This window comes from Electrophorus electricus, chromosome 15 (genome assembly GCF_013358815.1).
Source record: "Electrophorus electricus isolate fEleEle1 chromosome 15, fEleEle1.pri, whole genome shotgun sequence".
NCBI lineage: Eukaryota > Metazoa > Chordata > Actinopteri > Gymnotiformes > Gymnotidae > Electrophorus > Electrophorus electricus.
In genome coordinates, this window is record NC_049549.1 from 18361399 (window position 1) to 18376733 (window position 15335).

Sequence of the window (15335 nt, forward strand, 5' to 3'; positions counted from 1 at the left end):
TGGTCCACAGAAGCAGGGTCTGTTCAGAACCACTGATTAAGGGCTGGTAGACGGCTCACTGTGGGCTACTCTTAACTCTATAAAAGGTGTTTACACCCCCTGCTACATGATGACTGTAATAAAGTGGCATTTTTAATAATGTTGTGTGGAGTCTATATAACTCAATGACCTCTTTTGCATATTTCTGAGCTATTGACAGACAAAAATACCATTTTCAGGTGATGAGCTATGCAGAACAGACCCACACATTCCAAAGTACAAATAAGTCTCCAGCCTAAAATTCACCAGAACAAAAGAAAATATTTACTTGTGTAGTGTTACAGCACCATGTGATCATCAGTGAGTCCAGCCGCTGCACACTGAGAAATTCATCGGAACTCTCAGTGATGCAGCACACATTGCTCTGAGGGTCACTTTACACACACCACTGGTCATGTTTCACACACACACAGACCATAACATCAGCGCTGACGTCCAACGTGAACACGTGCAGTTATCACTTCTTCAGAGAGCCGTGGTCTGGTCGCTAGGCTACCACACTTATGCTTTGTTAACGTAGCCCTCCTTGATGAGGAAGTCGTAGATCTTACGGGTCTTGTTCACGTCTATCTTGATGAGGGATCGTGCCTGCGCGAGGCGTAGACCGCCCTGACGCTGGCACTCGCTCAGCAGGGCCTGTTTGTACTCAAGATATGCCCCCGGCACCAGACGCACCACCTGACACAACTGAGGAGTGAAACAGAGCCAGGAGAAGATGAGATCAGTACACCTGCACCGCTACTTCAGCTGCGAAGACAAAGGGGAGTGAGAAGCAGGGCAATACCTCTTTTTCTCTCTCGTTGAGTTTTTCTGTACCTGGCAACCCAGTTAGGTTCAACGGAGGTGCACTTCTCCTTCCTGTGAGAAAGGACAGAAGGAAGTGAACTTGACGCTGGACTGTCCAGAGAGCTCCGGTCTGACAAACGCAGTGTGTTTGCGCAGGGTCCGTAAGCATGTGACCACCTGTGTGTGTGTGTGTAGCAGCGTACCTGAGGTTGTGATGGTACTGACCACAGGGGTAATTCCAGCGTCACTGTAAGAGAACAAACATTATCTGAGCACACGGGCATATTTGCACACGCGCACACACACACCCCCACACACCAAGTGAGTCATCGCTGTTTTGGCAAAATTAAGTCCCAATATGGACAAGCATTCAAAACCAATTTATTATGTTTGAGACAGAAATATCAGTCTGTGGGGGGACATCCAACACCACTCCCACATGACCAGCGTGTAGGACTGAGAACGGAGAAGACAAGGATGAAGAGGAAGAGGAGGGTCTTACATGGCGGCCTGCTTGTGCAGCCACTGTTGGCAGGTGCCGGCGTCGTGGACATACTGCAGCACTTCCCCAAGCAGGGTCCTCTTCCTGCGCTCGTCCTCGCGGCCCCTCTTCACTCGCTCGTACACCCTGGCCCCTGCACCACGGACACGTGCCTCACCACATAGTCCCGAGCCCCACACCGCCAAACCCCCACAGCCCTTAGGCTTCACAGACACGGGGCACACTGGGACTCCGCCGTGTGCCAACGTGAGGACTCACGAGTGCGTAAGAATGAATCTAGGAGGGGCAAAACTGTCCCTCGTCAGGACAGAGAGACTCTCATTGCTGTTATTACATTAATGGAACTGAACTTGTAGGCTGTTTACAAAGTAAACATCTGTAGAGCAAAGCACTGGCATTCTAAAAAACAAAGACGCAAAAAAATGAGATTGGGGAAAACACTCTGAATGGATGGGCCAAAGGTCAACCCCTGGACAACGACAATAACAGAATTGTTGAGAAAAAAGGAAGGGTTTGTTTAATCTGAGAGCAAAGCTTTGTCTTTCATTACAGAGACAAACATCAAAGCCAGTCGAGGACTTCCTCAGACCTGAACGCGCATCGATAATTTACAAGCAAATGCTAAATAACCTTTAAATCTGACATTCCCTAAAAGAACCAGGAGTTACAAACTCAACATTAGTGCTCTGACATCTGAGATCTGGATATCACAACTGTTTTGATGTCCTTGTACATGATAACCTCACTAATTAGGCCCAACGTCCATCTGTCCAGATGATCTTGGTCCTCTAATGTGCTTAAATTTAGCAGTTTCTCAACAATTCTTACAGTGTGAGAGTCACATCTTAAAAGGACCAGTCACAGAGTCCCCAACCCACAAGGTCAAGATGTCATTTTTATCCAAACAGAAAACAAGTTTCATTTTTCAACACAAATTAAACAAGTGATTCATAAATCACCTGTTTGCACCTGCTCCATTGTAATCTACTCCAGGCCTCTAATCCATTCTGAGCCCTTAACCCTGGATTAGACTGATACCCCTGGCTGTTCTGATGACGGTGTGATCTTACCACAGAAGGACCGGACGCCTTCACGCCGGTACTCCTGAAGCCGGGATATCTCCCTCCTCAGCTCAAACTCCACTGGGACACCGAGAGACACAGTGAGAGACAGACAGATCACAAAACAGATCTCAGATCTGAGAACAGATCTCTGGTGCCCATTGCTGATAGCCATGACCTCTTAACCAGCTACATCCCATGTGTTGCAGTAACAGGGAGAGGGGGCGGGGTCATATGCTCCACCCATGACACACCCACACTCCCCCAGTAACCAGAGCCACTGGGAAAAGGGTTTCTGTCCCAGATGAATGCTGGGATGAGAGCATCACATGCGGGAGTCACACGCGCGCGGGTGTCTTACTCACACGCGTGACTCTCTATGAACTTGTCATGCTCCATTGGTCCCGCCACCCTGGCGAAGCGTCTCATGATGTCATACAGGTCCTGCACCTCCTTGGGGTAACGTCTCTCCAGCACTGCGCATGCGCACGCGCGCGCGCGCGCGCACACACACACACACACACACACACACACACACACACACACACACACACACACACACACACACACACACACACACACACACACACACACACACACACAGAGAGAGAGAGAGTGAGGAGGGATTCTGCTACCCCCACTCAACGTGTTTAGTGGAGAATATGCACTGAAACCAGTACGCACTGGTTTGCACTGAAACCAGTACGCACTGGTTTGCACTGAAACCAGTACGCACTGGTTTGCACTGAAACCAGTACTCACACCTCAGCCTCACACACAGACACGCGAACAGAGACAAAAATGCACGCGTGCGCGCGCGCACACGCACACACACTTTCAGGCAGTCTCCATGACAACCAGTCAGCACCTCCACGGTAACCACTGCCTCTTTTGTCTTGAAAGAGGAGAGAAGCACGGCAGCAGTGAGCTGATACAAACAACCAAAAGCACTTCACACAAACAAACAAACAAACAAAAACGCAACTGGAGAAGAGAGTCTGAGAGTCTGAGGGTCCGCTCCGCACTCAGCGCCGTGGGCTGGAGCCTCGTCCCCACCATCCCTGCTCCAGACAGACTATTGTGAGCACTCACACACTGGATATCCATTAGTACCCTTCTCCTGAGGAACTGCCCGAGCTGTGGGTCTGTGGATGCGTGGTCAGAGTGATGAATTCAGAATAACTTACTCTGAAACTTTCGCAGGTTGATGAGTCCGTGATCCCGGACGATCCTGAAAGAGATACCACCGCCAGCATCAGTCTGGACACGGCACTACACGACATGCAACACGCTAAACTCTGACGCGTCACGAAGCCCAGGAGCACCCGGGCCACTCACACCTGCGCGGTTTAAAACTGATTTACAGCCGGACGGCTTATTGCACAGTGTTGAGGGGGAGGTGCCTGACACGGGTCGAACACAATAAGACGGAGACCCACTGGGAAGACATACCAAGGTCAGGAAACATAACACACTCTTCCAGGCAATTTTAGCCCGTCTCAGCTGTTTTACATTTTTTGTCTTTATATTTTATATTAGGCAAACATAACTAATATTTGAGTACTATGCAAAAGTCTAGCTTTCAGGCAACAGAAGGGTATGCGACACCCTCTAGTGGTCAGGGCCGACATTGCACACTCACCTTTTCCTCCGCTTCCTCTCGCTCAGTCTTGAGTGGTAGATGTCCACAACCGCCGTTTTAAGGGCTAGAACAACAAGCGTGAGATGGTCAAACAGAGAGCTCGCTCGTGCACACTCCCGCTCGTGCGCTCATGTCGTGGGCTGGTTCTGAGGCACGTTTCCGGGACATCGGTGCGGCTCCGTTTACTGGCCATGTTCACACAACCCGTGAAAGCGGTTCACCATCTGCTCAGGTGTTCTGAGCAGGTAACACACCTGAACCTGTAGCGCCGACCCCCCTTTGGACTGGCAGGTAACATGCGCGGAGCATTTAAATGATCAGATTATTACTTGTGCATATTTGTAAGTGTTTGGAGCCTGTAATTCTGTAACTGAGCGCAGACGTACTGAACCGGACTGGTTTTTAAACTCACCATGAAGAATATCGGAGTCGTCATCAACAAAATCGATATCTTTCAAATCCCATTCAGCGTAGTTATCAAACTCCTTAAACACAAGACAGAGCCTGCATTAGCAAGCCATGTACAACGGAAATAATATGCATTCAGTTCAAATCAATGTGATTCGTATTTTCACAACAGACATCTACAAGTCAGAGGTGACACTCCGGACAAATATCCCTACAACTCCTACGACGGTCTCACACACAAGATACATTAGGAGCGGAAGTAATACACTATAAGGGTCGTGATATTCAAATCATTTTAATACATACATTTTAGTACACAAGCATGCAGGACGCGCAGAGGCTGTGTGTGTGTGTGTGTGTGTGTGTACGCACACACAGCTGTTTGGCGGTACACCACAACTCCACGGCCCCAAACACTTCTGTAACAACTCCCAAACCTTCCCAAGCAGGGATTTGTTTTCATCTCTACACCCTTCATCTTCCCAGAGGAATATCCACCCTCGGCTGCTGGCCCTCTGCCTTTACTCCGTACACGCAGCCGGTCGTGGAGTTCAGAGCTTTAACTGCTAACATGAACTAACTGTTTGGTATGTAAACAGTAGATCAGGAAGATAAGGTTTACCCAGCCACTGTACATTTTCAACTTTTCCATAAAATTTAATTTATTAATTGTACACACATTGCACCAGTTGAGGTTTGTTTGTTGTAGTTGCAGGAATTCCTACGAGCGCTGCATAGCAGTAGTCGAGAACACACACAGACGCAGAGGGTCGGACTTGTGCTGCTTTAGTATTATTATTATTAACGTTAGAGCGGAACCTAGACATGACTCGGTCATGCAGCCCCGTTAAATTAGGGACAAAATGTGTGTGAGCGGATACGTTAAAGGCCAGAGCCTGCACACACCTTTTGATTTCCGAGCTGAACTTTTACGTTTCATTAACACGGACATTCCAGGTTTTAAACAAAACCCCTTTGTTGGGATTACAAACCTCTCTCGCGATTTTGTTTTGAAGTTGTCTGACTAGCAGGTGCCAGATTCCTGCTACACCAAGATGCTACAATCATACCGGCTGATCCATGCGACTGTTTGGTGCCCCACGCGCAGCGCGTAACGCGCATGCTGATAGCGGCAGTGCTGGAAGAACGAAGCTACAACAAGCCCAGAGAAGCCTGAGACGCAGTTATTCAGAAACACCCTTCCTCTCCCACTGAAGTCATCAGCTTCAAAAATGATGCCAAGCGAACATCGTGACCCACTGTAAGAGCCATATTTGCTTGATTAGTGCCATTAACATTTGCAGCTCACGTGTGCACACTGACCCAAGTACCGGCGGGCTTGTACGCCCGGCACTTTCACAAACCTCCTACAGTGACGCACTTCCGTGCAGAACACACGGGCTACATTAGAAACTTTAGAAAACACAAGAGCTCTGACCTCCATGAAGTCTGCTCGGGCAGGCATGTAGCCAGCCATGTCCCGCGAGAGCTGAGAGTCAAAGGAGGGTCTGGGGGGGTCATCTGTTGCTGTGGGAGGCAGGAGAGACACAGCAACCATGTGTCGGTTTTATTATGTATAACATGTATAGCTCCGCAGACAGGACAGTACCCGTGCACGGCAGGTGAGGCTGCAGGATGTCTCGTACGTTTGAACGGGATGGCGGTGTCTGTGGTGTGGGCCTCCTCCGTCTGCCGGAGACTGAGCAGAGTGGAGGAGAACAGGGGATTGTTGATGAAGTTCTTTATGTAGTGGCCTTCACATTCCTCCTTGGTCCTGGTCCGCATTTGGTAGGCCACGTCCTGCCTGGAAGGGAATGAAGGCAAACGTAAGACCGGACAAACCCAACAACGCGGTAGGGACGAACACGTCAGTCCAACGGTGTGTTCAAAACAAACTGGTTCAACAGATATAAATAAATCCAGATTTATAACAAGTTAAAATTCTACAGACAATACTATTAACACATCACTTTTTGTTACATTCATTTGCTTTTTAAACATAATTGGTTTCAATAAGTCATTTTTTGAATGACGGCTGGAGAATGATGATACAGCCATATTGATACCGAGTGTCCAGTGGTTTCAGAGATTCTGTACTAAATTTATTTGGCCTTCCTGTGGGATCACACTCTGTAGAACATAACCTGGTTCATAATCTGATTCTTCATCTCATGTGAGCTGCACTTTATAGAATAAAAAGTCAAAACAATAATCACTTAGTGACTTATTGCACCTTTAAGCATTTGAATTTTGCTTCTGTCGTCTTGGTGCATGTGCAATAGATAAAACTACCAGGCCACCTGCACAGCATTCTGTTCTCCATGTCAGACCTGCCACCACTCCACAAGCCCAGTACACCCACAGCTCCCAGTCACTAGGACTCACAGGGAACCTTACACAAGGCCTGTACTATACTGACCAGTTTCCAAAGCCACAGTCCATGACGGCCTCCAGGAGAGACCTCTCCTCCTGGGCTGTCCAGCCAGGCTCCAGAATGGGAAAATCCGACGTCTGGAAGAAACAGAAGGTGCCTCCTTTAACCATTAAAATTCCAAACTTCATGTGAATGATAAAATGTGCAAGCACACACATAAACATGCTGGTATTGAGAGAGAAGTATACACATCCTTTTTCTCTTTCTTTTTTCAGAGGAAAGTACTGGGTTGTTCATATGTACCCCTCAACACTAGATTTCATATTTAAATACGTTTTAAATAAAGTCTGTGTTATGGTTTGACATTATCAATAAATTAGATTTTTCTTACCATGATCTCATATTTGTGGTCACTCTGGTGCCTTTTATATTCATAACCCCTAGTAAAACACTGCAGAAACACACACACGATGTTACATTTGCATTACGCTAGCGCGCGTACGCACGCACGCTCTGGTACTGTAGTTTGACTAGGTGGAGATCCGCACCTGGAGACACAGGAGGAACAGCGGTGGTGCACAGTCTGCACATTTAATGTAGGGCTCCACCAAATACGACGAGCAGCCTCCACACAGTGGCTTGTCGAAAGGGTCGCCTGCACACACACACACACACCTTAGACAACTCCTACAGCACTGCTACACTGCACTCGACGTGGAAGAAACCAAAGTAATTGGCTATGCTAACCTAGTTAACCTAGCTAACATCTCCTGCAGTAAACCGACCCACACACACACACACACACACACACACACACACACACACACACACACACACACACACACACACACACACACACACACACACACACACACACACACACTAGCTGAGACAGTCTTACCCCCGAGCGATGTTAAGCGCTCCATGTTGCTCGTGTTCGGGTTACGCAGCCTGCCGTGTGTTTGTTAGCCAGCTAGCTAACGGCTAACTCGCCTTCTTATTTTCAAGCTGCTTTATACGATTAACTACCAGCAAAGTTTAGCGCCAGTCTGGCAGTCAGACTACCACCTGTACGTGAACGTTACCATAACGCTACATATTTGAAACAGTGCCTGAATTACAGACACATGTATGATTTAACACAGCACTGCAGCATAACTAGTGAGTGTCGCCCTAAACAGCGCCCCTCCGCTGCTACGGCCCCGCTGTCTTAAACAGCGCCCCCCCGCGGCCCCTGCTGCTACGGCCCCGCTGTCTTAAACAGCGCCCCCCCGCGGCCCCTGCTGCTACGGCCCCGCTGTCTTAAACAGCGCCCCCCCGCGGCCCCTGCTGCTACGGCCCCGCTCCCCTTGCACGGCCACAAATTGAAGCACGTTCAAGAAGGAAAAGCAAACTTAGTGTACTGGAACAAGTATCGTACCGAGCTATAAAAAACACACAATGAGGCTGCGAAATAGACAAAAACTGGCTATTTATTCAAAGGTTGTGAAATTAAACTGATATTAATGCTTCGAATGATTTATGTAATTACTAAAAATAATAACGCCAAATTGTGTAATACTAAAAGTAACTTATATTTAAAATTAGAACTAGGCTATGAACTAGGGCTGGATTTTAGACTGCGTACCCTGACTTGAAGGTTGCATGATTAATTAAAATTGTGCACTAAAAGTAATACAGAATTTTATACAACTTGCAACAAATCCACTGGAACATAAACTGGGCGAACACGTTTTAGTGACGTAGTCTCAGCCACTGAAGCTCCGCCCACACGTAGATACGTAGAGAGTCTGACAGCCATGTGGCGGAAATAATCATAATTAAGATTTAAACTCTTTAAAATCTATAATTTTTTTTTACGTCTGTCGTGTATGTGCTGTATATTGGCACAGTGCGCCAGCCAGTATGAACGCTGTTGTAGTGGTCCAGTGCCAGCACGCAAGAACAACTGTAGTCCTAGTATGCTGCACTACTTTACTGACAGTAACCTCTATACACGTTCATATAAATGCCAGTTTATAATCAAAGAGGAATATCACAATTCTACAGTAATACTGTTCTAGGTGTGATGGGGTCAATATGTTACAAATGTTTATTAATTAGCTTTCAATTTAATTAAAATGAACATAAATAAATCAAATATTTTACTGTTAAGTGTTTAAACCAAGAAACATTAGACTAGTGTGTTTCTAATTATACTGTTTCTTGAATTACAAAAAGTATATTAATGTTTTTGAAAATGGTGCAAAAAGAAAAAACAATCCAGTCTTTGTCAGTCAGACGCTAGTGTGTTATTTTTCGGAGGATCTGATGGGATTTTTGTCTTCGTGTTTGTGCTTTTTTCTTTTTTCCCTTCAGATACTTATTCATATCTTCTTCCTCCAACAAGCTCTCCACCTGCTGAGACCTGTAGTGTCCCACACCACCCACTGTCATGGCTTCTGAAGATCCGCCTAGACAAAACAACATTGAAACGTTTCCTGGACACTGGAAGATGATGCACCTGTGAGTCTCCAAAGAGAACTTGCACTTTCCTACCGTCAGTGAAAGTGTGACTGTCACGAGACTGAAGGGGGAGTGTGTTCTCGTGCGAGAGGACTTGTGGAGGGACACTCTGCTGACCGGAGGGCTCCACTCCAGTACCGTCCAGCATGTGACTAGGTGGTGTGTCTAAATGAAATGATTAATATGTGTAACCTTTCAGAGTAGAAAGGTCGATTCGTAAAATCAAGATTCATTATTTGCTGGACAGGACATCCACAAAAAACAGATCACTGTCCAGTCCAGCAGTTCCATGATAGGATTTGACAGCTATGTGAGTCTGTACTTACACATGTTCACAGTGTCCCCGTGAATGACCGGGTTTTCATAGGATGTCCTAGAAAGAATGAGGTATGAGATCAGAACTGGGATCAGAAAACCTCCCAAAACCCCCAACAACGGTTAACTTCAACAGATCACCTGGGGGAGGACTGTCCTCTGCTGTTAGTCAAAAACGGTGTACACCTCCTCAACGGCATGGAAATATTCTCAGAGATGACACAGCCGCTGAACCCAAATGAGTTGTCCTGGCATGGTATGGGAAACTGGAAAATAAGTGTCCATAGGTTTATCGTTATTTATTCCATAGACTTATTGTTATTTATTCTGTAGGTTTATCGTTATTTATTCCATAGATTTTTGTATTTTTCTATTTGAGTTTTTATTTTGTTAAAATGGCCACATTTTGTTATTTTGGGTTTAAAGTGGCTTTCCCACCTCAGACATTTATTTATTTATACATGTTTACCTTGTCATCCTTCTCGCACTGCACAGGGGCCTGCAGGAAACACACAATGCTTAAAAGGAATGTTTGCTTTTACTGTGAACAGCAAACTCTACGTGTCAAATGTATAGTTCTGGATGATGTGTGAAGCCAGTTCAAGCCCATTCTAAGCATTATAATACAGCGCAGTAAAACATAGGAGGCAAAACTCAACGTATCCGAGGCCCAAGCTCAGTGCACACTGTGCCTGAAGGACTAAGAACATGTTAGCGAAATTTAAAAAAAGGGATAAAATTGTCTTATTTCAGCCAAATCTCAACAGTATTTAATTCCATTACATAGAAAACAACAGTGCAAAATCAACGTCCAATTCACGATGACATGATGTAACATACAGCAGCTGCATGGGTGAGGTGAGTCCCGGACCCTGCGTGCTCTTACCATTCGAAAAACCAATTTTTATAAATGTAAAAATTAAGAGATAAGAACCATTGTCTTAACTTTATGAACCGTCCTCTCAACTTAAATCCTGTTCCCGTCATCCCTGTGCTAAACGCAGCTCCCTGAAGATGTGAGAGTTTCATACTGAAGTAGGAGTGCTCACATACACGTGCACATGTGCTAATTCTAACAAAAATGGAAAACGTCCCACACAAGTCTTCTGAAAACCCTAAAATAGCAAACATCACAAAGTTTTGCAGGATTGTAACCAAACTGTCTCATTCCATTTACAGTCCAATTCTGAGAACTGTACCTTTTCCAGTTGATTATCTGAAAACGCCATTTTAGTTATCGGTTTCTCTTCCTACAGGAAGTACGCATATATTGTGCGCCTTTCTGGTATGATACATGGCATTTAACAGCCGCACAAAACCACTGTGATGAGCCAGGATGACTAATTCTGAGAGTTAGAAGACATTTGTGCTGAAGCGATTCGCAGCTGTCCCAGGCTGATTTTATTTGCACCCTTGTGTCGTCCTTCTTGAAGACATGACTTGCTAATTGTAGCAGGCATGTTGGGTGGGTTCCAACCATTTCCTGACTGCAGCGTAAGACGCATCTCAGCGACATCTCTGTCTAAATATAGAGTTACAATAATTGTGACTGTCTTTGTAATCCAGTTCTAATCCGGGTGATAGTCATATCAGAAATGGTGTCATTATGTAAAAAGCATATAGAAGCCTTTAATCCCTAAAGATTTCCTTTAGTTAACAGCATCATGGGAACTCGCCTGCCATGTCAGGTGTATTTACACGCACCACTAGCTGGATCAACCGTGGCTAAGATATGAGACACAGAGAGTGTTAAAAGCACTTCTGCAGTTTCCATTCTATACCACAAGATGTGGATATTGCACTGTGCAGTGAAAAAAACCACACTAAACCTGTAACTAAACGTGTAAACACACTAAACCTGTAACTAAGTGTGTAAACTCACGGGGGGGGGGGGGGGGGGGGGGGGGGGGTTGGGGGGGTCCTTTTGTTATGTGTAATCACATAAAGATGGGCTGTGTATGACAGTGAGACAAACAAGCAGTATTCGCTCAGGCTGCAGGCCACGCCTCTACACACAGGGAGGCAGGCAGCCAAGGGGCAGGTCGTGTGGCTCCACCCCCCACACAACCCCGGGGGGGCCGGATTTATCACCTCATCCACATGCCCCCAGCATATTGATTGCTATACAATGATCAGGCCTGCAACACAATGAGTCCAGTAAGGGCACTAAACAGACCAGGACTGGTTTAAGTCTTGGTGTCTGATAGTTGGTGTCTGATTAGCTCAGGTCTGAGTGCTCCACACACAACATGGCCCTTAAAGGCCCTTCTGGAGGCTCCTGTGAAGACACATCACATCACCATGGGGCAGCAGCCATGTGATTCACGTGCTCCTTACCAGGGTTGATCTACAGCGCTAGTGCCACCGCATTTACCCCCATTGCTTATACCCCCATTGTATTTACCCCCACCACTCTCTGAGACATATGACATCTAGACAACAAAAAGTGACAGAGCAGGCCATCAGAGGGGCATGAAAACGCACAGCAGAGCTGCCGGCTACACACCCACGCTGTGGGCCCCAGAAAGGGTCAAACCGACACCACAGGCGCTGCCCCCAGGGGGCAGATCAAAGTCTGGAGGGGGCTGGGCTTGTTCAGTGCAGAAAGTGTGGCACATTTCCATGGGTCAGACAATTACCTCATTACACACGCGCAGCGCCCCTCCTCTTCCCTACAGCACGCCCCTCCCCACAATTCCCCTGGCTCGGCATTTCCCATCTGTCGGATCCCGAGTCTGGGGCCCCTCGAAGAGAGGGGGACGTCTGCTACATGCCTCAGCCACTCACGTATTTTATATGGTGCTACTTAACAAAGAGAGAAAAACTCAGAACTGACCTGCGCCTAGACAGACTTACCCTGTCGATCCCAGTCCCTGCTAGCTAAGCACTGCAGAGACCAGGACAAGATAAAGACTTGCGCTGGCTACAGATCCTAAAGCAGTCTGGTTACTGAATATTGAATAAGGTCCAATGAATACCAGTGTCAGCACCTCCTTATGATCCACTGTGGGATCTGCAACTCTCACACCTGCTCCGTTAGCTCACAGTGACACACACACAGTCACATTTCAGTTTCCAGACACCTCTCAGTTTGGTTCAGGAGGTCAGATGCTTTTTCATGTTGAAGTAATTGCCTCCAGAATCACACAGTGCCTTTAAGGATCTTGGATGAACTGATGAAGTTTTGCATGTAAGATGCACTGGAGCCAAAGAATTGTGTGTTGAAATCAATCAGATCACAAAATAAAATTGAATAAAGATCTTTTAGGCTGACAGATTTATTTGTATATCTTTATTTATTTATTTACTTATTTATTTATTTGTATATGTCTTTATCTACCTATAGATATTATTTATTTATTTATTTTTTGTATATATCTTTTTCAGGTCTTTCTTCAGTTAATCAGTTATTACTCACACTTCCAAAAACAAATTCCAAGGGGGCTTTTTAATGAACATATTATCCCAAGATTTTAATGAACCCCCAGAGGACGTCAGCACAGAAGAGGAGAGTTGTGTGGGAGTCACATGCTACTGTTTGAAGAAAAATGACTTGATTCCAATGGATCAAGCCAACATGTTGGTCATTCGCAGCATAACAGCTCTGTGAAGCTTTGGTTAAAACAGAACAACATGGTAGAAGATTCTCACTCAGACTGACTGACTCACATCCTGCTTCTGACCACAGCAGAGAGCAATAATGAAACATTACCTGTCACATAAGGCCAAAAAGTGCAAAGGCTTAATGACTGTTTACACCTTTTCTAGACAGCATGTTTGTAACGTACATTGAAATATTTGTATAATGTTAATAAAAATCCTCCACTTATTCTGATCTGCAGGAGTTCAATATTTACTGCGTTCTCTAATGTTCCAGATCACTGTATATTCTGATTACACCAATACTGTGACCATCTTCCATACCTCAGACTAAGTGTTTCATTTACTTAGGCAATTATCTAATGGTATACAGTACTAAAACAATTATATTTTTGTATGAAACATTGATTTGTATGAAACATTTAGATGTAAACAGTTAGTTTGTTAAACCTATCCAGGCACAGTTTCCATATCAGTCAGCTCACAGACTCACTAATGCTAAGACACACTTGGGGGTTTGTTAGTAGGATTTACGCTCATGACCTTCACAGAGAATCACATGTGAACCATGGTCGGTTGTCCAGTCCAGGAGACAGAAACAATGGCAGGTGAGTGGCAGCCCCACAGAGACCCGTGCGGATTCAGAAGGAGTGACCTGATGAAAACTCTGTGGCACATGCAAACTGGCACTTAAATGTAGTCTCAAGCACTCTTTGCTTTCATGAGCTCTGTTCTGGTATCACGTGTGAACAAATACCCGATCAAATGTTTACATTTCCAAACCTTCTGCTTGCCCACGGGATTCCCACGCACTGCCTGCACAGGTGTCCGTGTGTGCCAGAACACGGTGAGCACTCAGTTGGTTAGTAATAGCAGATGTGTGCGCATGTGCGTTTGTATGTGAGCATGTGTGTGTGTGTGTGTGTGTGTGTGTTTAATCTCCTCTTCCTGCATCTGTACGCAGTGATGATGCCTCAGCCTGCACACAGAGGAGGGAAGGTCCCCCAGGTCAGGGGTGGTGGGTGTGGAATGCATACATTTCCTATACTGAGCACTTTCTCATGTATGGGAACACACAGGTCTGGCTCTGGAGGATGGAGTGGGAGAGAGGCTGAGATTCCGGCCTAGGAATGGGAAACACAGAGCGGGATGTGAACGAAGGCCTATCGCATGCCATAAGTGAGCCACCGAAAAAGGGATATCCGGAGAGGTCCGGAGGCCCAGAAGGAGTGGGCACATGGGGGTGGGTGTGCACGGTGGGGGGGGTGGTGCATGGGTGGGGAGGGTTGCAGAGGAGAGTGGGTTTGCTCATGTCTGAATGACCCTTCCACAACACTGTCAGGGGACATCAGCATCACACACACACACACACACACACACACACACACACACAGACACATGAGTTAATAATCCATTCTATCTGATGTCTAAAGAAGAGCCTTTGATACGTTTGTCTGTTTAATTAAGATGAGAAGTTCTAAGATATTGTGAAACGTCTCTGGAATGACTTAAGCAGAGCTCCAGTCTGCCAGGAATAGGTGCCCACATGGACGTGGAAATGGCAGGTGTAACTGCCAGTGAAGGCACAGAGGAAGAAGAAAAGAGGAGCATTTCTGGAGACCACCCGCTCCTCAGACGTGAACGAGAGCAAGACAAGAGAGATGAAACCTGCTGAGAACGTAACCATGAGACAGGCTCTCCTTCGCTCTCTTTCACTCACCCTTATTCTCTCTCTCTCTCTCTCTCTCTCACACACACACACACACACACACACACACACACACACACACACACACACACACACACACACACAGCTCTTGAATGTTGCTGGCTGTGTGGAAAATGCCCCATGGTGTATCCCTCTTCTTGCAGGGCCATCACACGAGGTCCTGATCCTTGACCCCTGACCCCTGACCCTCCCTTTCTAGTGTGCAACAGAATATGACCCAACCACGTAGCGGTTCTCTCTCAGTGGCAGGCTTGCTGATGGAAGTGTCTTACCCCGGTGGGATGTTGGTCGGGGGAGACGAAGGAGCCACACATTGTGTTGTTAAGAGACTGCACCCAGCACACGTGCACAGCACTCATACACAGGGTGGACTC

The 15335-nt window shown here is 46.4% G+C and overlaps 2 protein-coding genes across 4 annotated transcripts; both read right to left on the bottom strand.

Annotated features, from left to right (window-relative positions):
- Window positions 1-280: 280 nt before the first annotated feature.
- tada2a (transcriptional adaptor 2A) lies at window positions 281-8007 on the bottom strand. Its single transcript, XM_027024715.2, has 15 exons — window positions 7714-8007; window positions 7361-7467; window positions 7204-7263; window positions 6858-6949; window positions 6085-6242; window positions 5877-5965; window positions 4443-4515; window positions 4031-4094; window positions 3576-3619; window positions 2754-2864; window positions 2398-2469; window positions 1328-1460; window positions 1029-1072; window positions 824-897; window positions 281-726 (listed from the first exon to the last, which is right to left on the bottom strand). Exons 1-15 carry the CDS (start codon window positions 7736-7738, stop codon window positions 541-543), a joined length of 1332 nt encoding a protein of 443 aa, XP_026880516.1. The 5' UTR covers window positions 7739-8007; the 3' UTR covers window positions 281-540.
- A 259-nt stretch (window positions 8008-8266) lies between these two features.
- On the bottom strand, window positions 8267-11044 carry LOC113586530. 3 transcript variants are annotated; one of them, XM_027024711.2, is made up of 6 exons: window positions 10832-11044; window positions 10102-10131; window positions 9774-9898; window positions 9644-9690; window positions 9351-9482; window positions 8267-9292 (listed from the first exon to the last, which is right to left on the bottom strand). In XM_027024711.2, the coding sequence occupies exons 1-6, from the start codon at window positions 10859-10861 to the stop codon at window positions 9096-9098; spliced, it is 561 nt and encodes a 186-aa protein (XP_026880512.1). In that variant the 5' UTR covers window positions 10862-11044; the 3' UTR covers window positions 8267-9095. The 3 variants fall into 3 exon arrangements, with proteins under 3 accessions (XP_026880512.1, XP_026880510.2, XP_026880511.2); XM_027024709.2 differs by lacking the exon at window positions 10832-11044 and adding an exon at window positions 10578-10774; XM_027024710.2 differs by lacking the exon at window positions 10832-11044 and adding an exon at window positions 10578-10767 and having other exon boundaries at window positions 8267-9265.
- Window positions 11045-15335: the final 4291 nt, after the last annotated feature.

Bases quoted from the DNA above. Each gene is read 5' to 3' on its own strand.
- tada2a (XM_027024715.2), bottom strand. From the start codon at position 7,738: ATGGAGCGCTTAACATCGCTCGGGG. The intron at 6,243-6,857 runs GTCAGTATAGTA...ATTCCCTTCCAG, and splicing joins GACTGTGGCTTTGGAAACTG to GCAGGACGTGGCCTACCAAA. The intron at 2,470-2,753 runs GTGAGTAAGACA...TCGGTGTCCCAG, and splicing joins GTTCATAGAGAGTCACGCGT to TGGAGTTTGAGCTGAGGAGG.
- LOC113586530 (XM_027024709.2), bottom strand. From the start codon at position 10,763: ATGTTTGCTATTTTAGGGTTTTCAGAAGACTTGTGTGGGACGTTTTCC. The intron at 9,483-9,643 runs GTAAGTACAGAC...CATTTCATTTAG, and splicing joins CGGGGACACTGTGAACATGT to ACACACCACCTAGTCACATG. The intron at 9,293-9,350 runs GTAGGAAAGTGC...TCCAGTGTCCAG, and splicing joins CAGTCACACTTTCACTGACG to GAAACGTTTCAATGTTGTTT.